General features: G+C 35.3%; 2 protein-coding genes across 3 annotated transcripts; both read right to left on the reverse strand.

Moving 5' to 3' along the window:
• Positions 1-43: 43 nt before the first annotated feature.
• Positions 44-10281, reverse strand: LOC134801272 (solute carrier family 53 member 1). 2 transcript variants are annotated; one of them, XM_063773809.1, is made up of 12 exons: positions 9953-10281; positions 8977-9130; positions 8309-8544; positions 7620-7881; positions 4212-4582; positions 3536-3683; positions 3120-3146; positions 2526-2720; positions 1912-2084; positions 1365-1495; positions 792-947; positions 44-219 (listed from the first exon to the last, which is right to left on the reverse strand). In XM_063773809.1, exons 1-12 carry the CDS (start codon positions 10019-10021, stop codon positions 108-110), a joined length of 2034 nt encoding a protein of 677 aa, XP_063629879.1. In that variant the 5' UTR covers positions 10022-10281; the 3' UTR covers positions 44-107. The 2 variants fall into 2 exon arrangements, with proteins under 2 accessions (XP_063629879.1, XP_063629880.1); XM_063773810.1 differs by lacking the exon at positions 3120-3146.
• Positions 10282-10862: 581 nt separating this feature from the next.
• On the reverse strand, positions 10863-12279 carry LOC134801273 (exosome complex component CSL4). Its single transcript, XM_063773811.1, has 3 exons — positions 11990-12279; positions 11550-11798; positions 10863-11131 (listed from the first exon to the last, which is right to left on the reverse strand). The coding sequence occupies exons 1-3, from the start codon at positions 12161-12163 to the stop codon at positions 10880-10882; spliced, it is 675 nt and encodes a 224-aa protein (XP_063629881.1). The 5' UTR covers positions 12164-12279; the 3' UTR covers positions 10863-10879.
• Positions 12280-12493: the final 214 nt, after the last annotated feature.

Genomic DNA, 12493 nt, shown 5'->3' on the forward strand with positions numbered 1-12493 from the left:
CATCAAGTGGGTAAAATGGATGGGTGAAAAAAAACGTCAAATGTAAATGATTTCTATAAATATAATGATAATTAGTAATAATACTATGTGTCGTGTATCACAGTGGGTTACAGCATCTTGGCGGAGAGCTCCAGCTGCAGGTCTTGGATGGACTCCTTCTTGATCAGCGGCCGCAGGTCCAGCTCTTTAGCCTTCTTCATGTTCTTCTTCTTTGTTAACCTGGAAAAGAGACTGGGATTTAGATTTGACTTTAGCTTTTTGGAGAGTATAGTTCGTTTTTTTAGCATTAGAAAGAACTTGAAAGAAGGTAAGCGATCTTAACATGTCTTTTAATTGAAACACGCTTTTTAAAAATCAATAACTATTACTTACGAAAGCAGAAGGATATAAATTATCGTATTAGATTCATAATTGTTACATATTTGCCGAAACTCATTTATAAAATGTGTTTTTCAATTAAAATACACATCAAGATTGTTTACATTATTTCTAATGCTAAAAAAAAACGAACTATAGGTAAAAAAACTTGTACAGAATATTCGATACGGTAATGGAAGTTAGGAACCAAATGGTACAAGTCGCATGCAATTTCAGCTTGCACATGTGCTTAAAAATACAAATAAGATCAAATATCCATAATACCTAATGTTCTATCATCTTAATTTTGTCCGCGTCGGTGTACCATGGATATGTGCGGCGCGGTTCTGAATACCGCTCTTGTTTGTGGGGATCAAATATGACGGTTGACTGTCGGGATGGAGACATGAATATGGTATATTAAATTTCCTTACCTATTAACAACGCCGTCTGGATGGTCCATCATCCTGATGATGTCGGCCTGGTCGGACGAGTCCAGCGGTGCCACGGAGATGTCCCGGACGGCTCGGAATTTACCGCAGTTGTTCAGGTGCTCGTTCTCCAGGCGGAAGAAGTTCCAGATGAATCGTCTAAAATATAAATTATATAATCACTACACCTTATAAAACAAAGTCACCCGCCGCGTCTGTCTGTTTATGGTTGTTCGCGATAAACTCAAAAACTACTGAACGGATCTTCATGCAGTTTTCACCTATCAATAGAGTGATTCTTGAGGACGGTTTAGGAGTATAATTTGTTAACCCGTGCGAAGCTGGGGCGGGTCGCTAGTTTATGTATAATTTGAAGTTACATCATATACAGTTAATACAGTTCAAAACTTGTTGGTCCTTAAATGTCTTTTAGTATTTTGTTAACCTATTTTGATTAAAATTTGATTTAAAACTATTTTGATTTAAGAACTGATCGTTGCCATTCATAAATATGACACTACATATTTTGTTATGTTGACCAAATTAATGATGCAAAAGAATCACATAAGTATTTACCTGAACACCTCCAACGGCGCTAGAACGGAGACCATAGTCTCATTAGACACAAAACCGTTATCGGTCAACAGGAATGAAACGATCCAGATGAAACGCAGCACAAAATCCTCCACTATCGCGAAATAGTAGAACTGTAACAAAAACAACTATATAAATAAAGTTACGATTGTTAAAACGTATTTAAAGTTTTTAATATGTAATTTGTTTTTGTCACTAAATCTCTATTTTGGATTAATAACGTAGTTGCCATTTATGGCCTTCTCATAGAAAAAGCGGACAAGCTTTATTGTTTTTATAATCACGCTTTGAATTTTTGGAACAATGCAAAGCTTTTGACATACATAATATATCCTTGCATTTATAGCGAATTAAGAAAGCATTGGAATTCGTGATAAAGTCTTTAAAACTATTCCTAATTACTTGACCAATCACACTGCATGAATAAAAATAATATGTTTTTTTAGGGACAACGAAGTAATTTCTCCCTGGGATACCTCAAGGTAGTGTTTTTGTGCCACCACTTTTTCAAATCTACATTAGAACTTACGCCTGGATTATATACGATTTCCTCTCGCAGGAATCGATTCTCGGCCGTGGGTGGACAGCTGAACAGGCCCCAATCCATCTTCACGTCCCACGTGTACGTGTACAGCGAGGATATCAGCTGGCATACGAACCACGCGTATAGAAACGGGTTGTCGTATTGGTCTTGGTAATTGTCTGGAGAATAAGAAACAGTTTTACGTTATATGTATACAATAGGGTATTTTCCTATTAGTCAAATCAGTTACTTTTTTAGAACTGTCAAAACGATTTGCTAATATGGAAATTATATGAAACATTACATCGTGACGTCACGGTCAACTCACCTACTTTTTATTATATTTCTATCCGATTTACTAAATAGACATTGTGTTTAAAAATAACTCCTATCTGTATTTTTCTAATAATTATCTGGTGCTTTATTGCATGCATGGTGTAAAATAATTTAATTTATATGAGATATATATGCAATAAGAAATAATTATTTTACTACAAGTTTCTGCCCGCGACTTCGTCTACGCAAAATGATGATTTCCGTGATAAAAAGTTTAAGCATGAAGTGGTAATAGGTAGAAATAGATAGTTTACTTTTGTTAAGTAGGGATTTGTGACACTCACCTGCATAGAATAATCGTAGTGTAGTAAACAACGCCACAAAGAACGTGGTGGAATATTTCCCCGCGTTTAGTAAATGTGGGAATGCTTCCCGACTATCCCGGTAACGCCGGAGACATTGCGCGAAGCGAGTCCAAGCGGGCACTATGCTTACTAGTGCGCGGGTTATGATGAACCATTTTGTTGATTCAAATGCGTCTGAAAAAAGTACAATAATAAATTAATAACCGTTGTCTTACGATAGGCTAAGCATAGTTAACTTTTACTATGTAATCCAACTTCATCGCTGAAAAACTTGGCTGATCATACGTCAATACTTTCTGGGACTTTTTTTCACGATTTCATGGTTGGTCCTAAAAATGTTCGGTATATGCTTATTTCTTTTTTCAGTTCAAGTTTGTTAAATTTTAGAATGCATTCTTTTACTATCTGTTATTCTTATCTTATCGTCTTATCAATGAAAAGGGACAGTTATACTGCATCTATTATATTTGACGTTATCTTTTGCTTATTTTATAACATGTCAAACGTTAGTTAATCCTGTTAATCTTAGTACTAAAGTACTTAGTACTAAATTATAATATTAAAAAAACTTACTTAATGGGGTAGCAGAAGAAGCGATATCTGAAAATGTTACATGTTAAAATTAGAAAAGAAGAAGAATATGCTATGCATGCAAAGAAAACTAAAATGTTAAGAAATCGAATAGAGTTAAACCAAGAAAAGTCTGCATAGATTTTGACTGCACACGCAGTGCATGTGTTTATTTTAAACGTCAAACTTCTATGAAAATATGACGGATCAAAATCGTTGCAGAGTTTTCATGGTGTAACTCTTAAGTGTAGAGGTAGAGGACAGTGTTGGCCGAAACGTTAATGCAATTAACCATTTTTGGCCATTAACCATTATAAATTGACCATTATGAACTGTAACCGTCCGTTACAGTTTACGGTTCAATTTATAATGGTTAATTGCAATTAACGTTCGGTCAACACTGGGTAGTAACAACTCACCATTAACTTTGAACCAATCTCCGCCCGCCACGTAAAACGCGACCAAGTAGTGGAAGTCAAGGAAGGCCACGGCGAAAGAGTTCCACTGGTCCGCCAGCCAGAAGTCCGCGAATAGTACTGGCATGAACGGAGCGGCTAGGATACGGCCCTGAAATGTATTGTAAATTCAGAAATATGTCGTTTTTCTAATAAACCAAAACTTAATCAGCTTTCACAAAAAAAAATTATTAATGTTCTGAAATTTTAGTGGTAATTTTATACCTAATTCACAGACGGGACCGACCGTAAGCGAAATTAGGCGGTTTTCCACAGAATAAAGCTATTTCCTGCCTTTAAAAGTGGCGTTTTGTGATAACAAGCCACAAGGACATTTTGTGTAGCGAGCGTTTTTGTTTTAATTAAAAAAACTTTGTTGCAAGCCTTTAGCGCAACTTTTGAATTTTAATTTTACACTGCTTTTTTTTACTGCTTTTAACACTTTTCTACTGTTTATACTTTATCTAGACGATTCTTACAAACCCAAATTCAATTAATTTTCGTTGTTTTATCACCTAGTTTCTGGTCACCTTCAACCTCCATCATGAGATCAGCTCAATATTATAATTATAGTACATTGCCATCGGTTTTTCATAAATATAACACATTTAAGCTCAGTCAAACGTTAATGAATACTCACACATATCCTCAAAAACCAGAACCTCGCCTCGTGCCGAAACATCTTCAACGGATTCACCAAAAACGCCAGCATTATAATCACCAGCGCCAACGGATTCACAAAAGGCGGTATACTCAAACTCGCACTATATATAAAGCTGAGTATACTTAAAGCCCAAACTACACCGAATATTGCTGCTAATTCCATTAAATGTTGTTCTGATAAATGATTTCTTGGGTCTAGTTCGAATATTAGTACGTGGTTGACGCCTGACGACCGCCATCCATAGACGTTGATGCCTATTAGGAAGATGAATTCGACTAGGAGGAATGGGCCTCTGTAGAGTCTGAATGCTGTTTTGAAGTTGTCTGTGCCGCCCTCATGGAATAGTGCTGAAACAAATGATTGTAGTTTGTCAAAGGACTGTCTCTTTTCAATCATAGACAGAGAGAATCATACTATCTTTGTCTACTCTACTAGTACTATCACCCAAAAGAAAAGGATGAGTATAGTTTCTTACTGACTGACAAATTGGTTTGACCATCTATGTATATTACTGTAACTTTTAATAATTGAACTCTTATAAATATCATTAGACCCAGCACTGATGAAAATGGGACTAACGGTAGAACTGCTTATTTTTGAAGTCGGATAGAAATAGTGGTGCTATACTTTTGGAACAAATGAAATTTTTTGAAAATATTTTCTTTGAGTACTTAGTAACTGGAGACGCCATGGCTGTCATTTTCTGTACAAAACAGTCTGCTGATTTTTGAAGGGGAGGGGCACGTCAAATGTATGATGATTTGTACGTAACGTACAAATAGCCATATCAGACGTCAGATAAACGTCAGTCCATACAAAAGTTTGCACAGTTGATCAAGGTTTTCGAAAGAGGGGTAAGCTCTTAAAGGCGACTCCGGTTATTAAATGCTCTAAGTTTCAAGTAGAAACACTACTACAAACTGAAATAAATGTCATATATGCATTTACCCGATATTCACCTACCCGCGCGGGTAACTACTCTACAAATCGGGAAAACGCTGGGATCGGCTATAAGAGTAGCGCTACGAAAACGTTGGTAGTGAATGTGCTAAATATTATAATAGGTACGTTCGTATTTTGCCCTAAAGTGTCATTCTATGGAACTTGCTAACTATGTAAACAAACCGCCATATTGAAATTGTCTCTGAATGATGAATTTACTAGTGACTTTTGTTTACATAGTTAGCAAGTTCCATAGAATGATTAGTCCGACAAGGAGAGACAGAAGGACAATGAAAGACAAGGAGGAAACTATTGAGGGCGCCACTGACTTGAATGGAGCATAATATTGCGTAATAACTCCATCTCTATAATTATCACATTATCAAACCATTATCTCTAAACCAACAAGTTCAAACAATATTTACAACTGTAATACGGTCTATAAATCGCCATAGCACACAGACCAAGGTAAATTTACTAGGCTTATCAGTACGCAAATACCAATGTTAAGTAATAGGTATTATTAGTACAGTATTAGACTAAGTAACAGTTCTGTTGTAGACCTTATGTATGTGGGAGAAGGTTCATTAATAGTCAGTTATATTATACATATGTGACGATAGTAGCGGTTTGATATCTTAATGTTGATAAAGAAGATAAATTTGAATCTTATTCGAATATCTTTTATGATCTAATGAAAAAATGCTTGAGATTGAAATTGAGGTAGGTACAAATTTTATCATATGATAATGAGACCAACTGAGGAGTGTCTTTTCAAAAGGGCTTATTTCTCTATCCTCCTAAGGCCCAAAGTCCTACCTATAGTACTTATTCAGTTCGATGAAATTTCAATCATATTCAATTGGAACAGCGTCGCTTTTGCATTGTTTCGTTCAATTTTCAAACAACGCAAAATCAACTCTATTTTCTACGCAGTATTAGGTTCAAATTTCAGTGGCAAATTATGGATTCTGAATTTGTATGGCTGGAGTTAAGTTAGGGAGCAGAGTATAAAAACTTAAACAACGAAGATCCCGACCATTTGAGAATTTGTTTTTAAGTCGGTTAAAATTGAGTTGAAATAAAGGATATCTAAAACAATGACAATTAACACATTTCTTGTATTAAATTGAAATCTAAGTGTTCGTGAATATGGTATTAGGAACAATACGTGGAATTTTCATTCATAGAGTAAACTACCCAATTATTGGCACTAAAAAGTACCAGTCGTTGTGATCCTTTTTTGTGTGGGGTGTCGACAAATCCATTCGGCTCATAATTCTCAGACCGTTGAAAATAATATCTTAATAAAAATAACTTCGAATCAATATTAATGCAGTTCAGAATGGATGTGTAATATACTACTTTGCTATCCAGATGTAATTTACTATCGCATATTGTAGATGAGCGGTCATTGTGTTGATGAGAGCTATTGTATTTGAATCGTAAACTTGTAGGTATGCAACATCCATATATCGGTACTCAGAATTAAACTACCACCAGACTACCACGTGTATCTGATGCTTTTTGGGCCAACTTTATTTTGATGTCTATTTTTTTTCGTTAGATTTGAATAAAATTTGTCTGGAAGAACGCCACAATCTGGGCAGAATAAATACGAAATCAAAACTTGTCCCGAAAAACAATATCCCTGATTGTGGCAGTGGCACCCCCTACGCAGAGTTTCGCGTAATATTCCTTATTAAAGTAACCATTATTTTATATTTATTACTTCTCATCAGGGATGTTGCGAATATCCGCATCCGCGAAATATCCGCATTATTTTCAACATCCGCATCTGCATCCGCATCCGCATAAAATCGATGCGGAGCTCATGCGGATGCGGATTTCGACCAAGTCGGTAACAGGAACGTCTTAGCGGCGGCGTAAGGCTAGGTAATTTCGTCAGTATATTATAACGAAATAGTCTAGATCCCGAAAAGTCGACGAAGTTACTAAATAAAACGCACCTATATTCTTGCTCAAATACTTAACGTTTCGTTTTTTTTAATAAAAATTACTAAAAATGTAATATTTAACGTTTTTTAAGTACCAAATCTTGACATACGCATCCGCGGATGTAAGGCTTTAAATATCCGCATCCGCGGATGTCAAAAAGTCTGCATCCGCAACATCCCTGCTTCTCTTTTATATTTTTACGATAAAATACCTGAATTACAATTTACTTTACTGGTTACTACTGGTTACTGTAGCATGCTGTAGCCCATGGACGTTTGCAACTCCATGGTGCCACATGCACATTGCCCTCTAAAGCAGGTTTTATGAGGGAAATAGGCGTGTTTTATAAATACCACGACTGTGGGAAACAATCGTGCGGCCCGCCTGTTGAGCAGCCACAACTCTAGTGGAGTTACACGCGCATTGCCGACTCTACAAGCTTACAAGCTATGTTATTTTATAACAATCAACTTAGTTACTCACCAGATAGTACAACAGTGATGAACAGCACTATGAAAGAGCCTGAGAACAGCCCGACTTTAAACGTAGTCCACGGACTCTGTTGCTCGCCAAGCGGTGGAACCCTCAGCTTTTTCATAGCCTTCTGACGGTCACCACCCTCTAGCTCGTTGGTCACCGTCGCTTCTGTGTCGCTGATCAGTCTATCTATGTCTTTGTTGGTGTAGAAATGGGATGTCTCGACGTGTTCGGCTCGCCATTGGGCGCCGTTTGTGCCGTTTAATAACTAAAAATAACAATTGATTTAGATTCTAGTTTTTAGTGGCCAGGGTAAATGTTGACGTCCATTAAAATTATACATTTATAATTAGCTTTACAATTTTACATTCAAAGTGCTATACAAGTACATACTGTACCATAACTTGGAATTGAAAAAAATTGGAGTAATTGAAAATTGGCTGTTTCCTGAAAAGAAAGGAGTGTAGGACTGCAGGGCAGCCGCACTTAGCATGAGAGCAGTACCTAACTCATTTTGAAATGTCATTCAATTGTATATTTTGTACTTGTACGATATGTTCTACAATTGAAAGAGATTTCAAAATGAGTTACTGCTTTTATGCTAAGCGCGGTAGAGGGTCTGCAGGTGTAAAACGAAAATGTGTCTTTGACAATGTCATATAAAGTTATGAACCTATATAATAATAATAACCTACCTTATCATGCTTCTTTAATATCTTCCTAAACCCTGTATAATTCAAATTTTGATAGTTCTGCAGCAGAATCAAACTGAGATAAAACTCGCTGAACGCCAATTTGAGCTCTTGGACCTTCCGTCGAGGTATGGGTGCTTTCTTGCCGTCCCCACCTGCTTTGGGTTTCATAGTATCAAACTGACTTTTCAACTCACTCTGTAATGTGGCAAATTTTCTCGTTGCTTCTGCTAGTTTTTCTGTGAAATTGGGTTATATGTCAGTACATTTCTTTTGAGGGTTTTTATTCAATTTTAATTTGACTGTTGACTTCATTATTGGCATTGCAACATACTGCATAACTTTGCACAATAATGGTGGTATAATCCTGAGTTAAATTCAGTAATTAAATAAAAAAAATTAAAATGCTTTGTAAAAGTACAAATGTTAATTTGGACTATGGGTAATAAAGTTTCACAATATAATTACATCAGTTTGTTTGGGGGTCTTAAATCATATTACAGTACATATCTTCCATTATATTTTCTTCCCACTCAAGTCATATCTTTAATAAAAATGAGCTAATTTCAAAATAATTGGTCCAATACATAAGAAACTTTGGGGTACAAATCGGGTAAATTAAAAATTATACATTTTTATCATTTTTATGTTTTTCCAAATATTTAATATACCTGAGTAGAATGTAGTGATTTTCTTAAGCTCCTGGTCACAATAGAGGAAGAAGGTCTCATCAAAATTGGCAAAATGTCGGGACAACACCTCAGGCTCCACATTTTCGGCTGATGGGGCTTCCTCTACCGCTGTGTATAACATGGCCTTCATTTCCTAGAGTAAATAATATGTTAGAATAAGAATAAGAAAGTTTTTATTGTCCACTGTGTAGATATACATATAGATGATCTTAACAAATAAATGGTATCAACAGCTGCCCTTTGCGAACATACAATACAATTCTTAAAACTACTTATAAACTAAATATATACTATATTAACTATATTATTTACATTTCGTTGCCACATGCATCGTCAAAAAATTCTTTAAGATTGTAGTACACCTTCTCAATCAGCCATTTCTTTAATCTATACTTCAAAATATTACCTTACAACATCTTTAATTTGTTTAGTTGTTTAGGAGTCTGTTTGTGAGATCAAACAAATGTGTTATATATTTTTTTTATTTGACAGAACTTAAGAATTTGTTGTAACATGATCTATCTTATTTCAAACTTTAAGCATTAACCATTAAATGGACCAGATTATAAGAAATCTTAAATTCAGGCCTCATTTCCTTATACTCCTAAAAATATTGCTTAAGGAAAAAATACAAAAAGATGACATTATTGGGTGGTATTTTTTTCCTTATATCTTATTTTGCCCTATCAATGGTTAAAAACAAATGCATGCAAATATGACTCATACTACTTAAGAAAACAAATGTGTCAAGGTGGGTGTATGTTTTATAAAATTAATAAAGTTTGTCTGATAAACACAGACATTAATAGACTATCAAAGATAAATATTGCAAAATCAGATCATTTTCCTGAGTTGCAGTAAGGCAATGAGTGTAATGGACTTGACCTTGCCACTGAATCTTTAAAATATAATTGTTTCTAGAGCAAACTATTACAAACACAAATTTCATAAATACCTCGTAGTTGATATATTGTTTACGCCATTCCGGCGTTATATGGGCACTTAAATGCTCGGCGAACTTCATCTTCAGGCGTCTGTCAGGCTTAGGTGATCGTTAAATACTGCTACAACTGAATCTATACACTGGCATAAAGCCTAAGGTTTGTTTAGCGATAACCGGACAATGGTGACCTCATTACACTAAAGTTAATGCTTAACAAAACAATGGAATGATTACGGATTTATCTTAAACTTATAATCTTGCTCAGGTCCTGCGTAACTTTAAATTTTCCTTGTAAATTTCATGAGCAAAAGCTACATTGGCTACAAATATTTTCTAAGAATTTGACAACTACAAGTACCACGCGTTCAAAAACACGCTGTCAATAGTTGTTGATATTTTGATTACAAGAGAAACAACAGTATTACATCAAACATTAAAATAAATTGAACGATTTATTATTAATAATTTAAGTTGAATACGAAACTATTGTTTTATAGCATTTGTATCAAAAAACATTTACATAAACCGAGATTTTGTATAAGAATAATGACGTGCTAAAGGTTTCTGAACGTCAAACATGTGATTGATTGACAGCTTCGTTCAGAAACCAGTTGAACGGATTTCGCCCTTGTTATCGCTGTTTAGTTTACCTTTCGACACGTGTTAGAAAGAGAGGAAAACAGTCATTATAGGTCTCACAAGCCTTTTATAAAACGTAACTCTTGCTGCCGGGTTTACTGTGCAATAAATATCAGCAAAGATAATAAATTTTTAGTAACACGGATCCACTGTTGCGGATTACGGTGTCCACGAAAAGTCAGCAGTACCTAAATATGATTTTTCGTACATATTCAAACCTTGGTTGAAGCACATATATGTTAATTCATAGCAATCATAGACTTTTTAGTATTAAAACAAGCAATATACTAAATCATTTTATTAGTCATCTTTTATTTCAACTACTTCCTTCTTAACTTTAGCAGGGAACAAGTTTTGGTTCATAATGTTGTCCGGGATGACTCTGGCCACTTTCCTTGGTTCCTTGACCAGTGTTTTAGGACACTGCATCTCTGACCAGCTGATGGGCACCATTCCAACGCCTTGTGGGGATCCCTCGGCTGTTGCTATGACAACACCCAGCTCATTCTCAGCTGTTGATATGTGGTACCAGTGGATTTCTGTCATTGGCAGCTGAGAGTGGTATTAAGGAACTGTTATAATTCATTAATTTTAAAGTCTTTAAGAAGGCAGATGTAACTGTAAGGTTCCTTTACAAACATGCTTACAATAGTACATTGTGCAACCTGGGGGGTAAGTGGAATATTTTACGAGAGTTTATTATATTCACGACAGCTGTAGGCTGGAGTGAATTAAAGACTCAAGTAACAATATTCTTACCCCCGGAGTTACACAATGTTTTTCATCACAATTGCGAAGAAAAAACTAAATTTGAAACAAAATTATTCTTAAATACGGTGACATTTCAAACATGAACAAATATGACTGAAAGTTCAGTGGTATACTAATTGTGACTTCCAAATAAAAAGTAAAAGATTCGTAAGCACCTTGTTAATTTATACCTCATTAAGTTTGTAAGTAAAAAGGATACAACTCTAGCCAATATCACATCGCCTGGCCGAAAACATTTGTAAGGATCAATTCTGTCCTTATCAGTACTCTTGATGTCCTCCTTTTTCAAAATGCCCCTGTATGGTCTCACCAGGACTGAGGGACCAACGCACAGGATGATGCATTGCACCATTCGGGAATTAACCACTGTTACTTTAGCTGTGACTATGTCACCAGCTTTTGGCAGAATGCTTGGTGTTCTTGGACTTTCTACAGATATGACTTTGACCTAAAAAAAGATCACAGGTAATCAATATAGTCTGTCAAACCATTTCCGTCAGTAGAAAAAAGCAGCAAATTTAAAAAATCTAGGCGCCAAGGGTTATAGTCCCATAGAAGTTGTTTGATATATGATAGATTATGTACCTAAAGAAAATGTTTTTGATGTTGTATAGGTTTTTGCTAAACAAAAATGATTACCTTATTTTTCTCATCATCTTCAATTTTTAAGACTCCAGTCAATGTGGAATAAATGTAACCCTTAAGTTCATATGTTCCGGGCCCAGCTATGTGCTCTTTGTCGGCCAAACTCAGTCTCATACCGGGAATACATATTTGCCCAATTTCCTTCAAATCTTCTTCACTCACATTCATGTTTGGTTGAGGTTATGTTATGGTTCTCAAAATTATCGATAAGTGTCTCAAAGTAAATTAAAACAATTTTGCTTTAATTATAGTTTTCTGTACTGAGAAATACAACTAATACCCTAGTATAATACAAACAAAAAACAATAAATGTGGACAAATCAACTATTTGCAAAAACCACCACGACAAGCAAACTTTGTTGACATTTAATTTTTTAAATACATTGCCTGTGATGCTAATTAAACAAATTTCATTTAAATCTCTTTAGTATTATTCGTTTTTGACATTAACTTTATTAGCATCTACCTTATTTTTACGTTCGGATACTTTGTTTAAAG

Source organism: Cydia splendana, chromosome 21 (assembly GCF_910591565.1).
Source record: "Cydia splendana chromosome 21, ilCydSple1.2, whole genome shotgun sequence".
In the NCBI taxonomy this organism is placed as follows: domain Eukaryota; kingdom Metazoa; phylum Arthropoda; class Insecta; order Lepidoptera; family Tortricidae; genus Cydia; species Cydia splendana.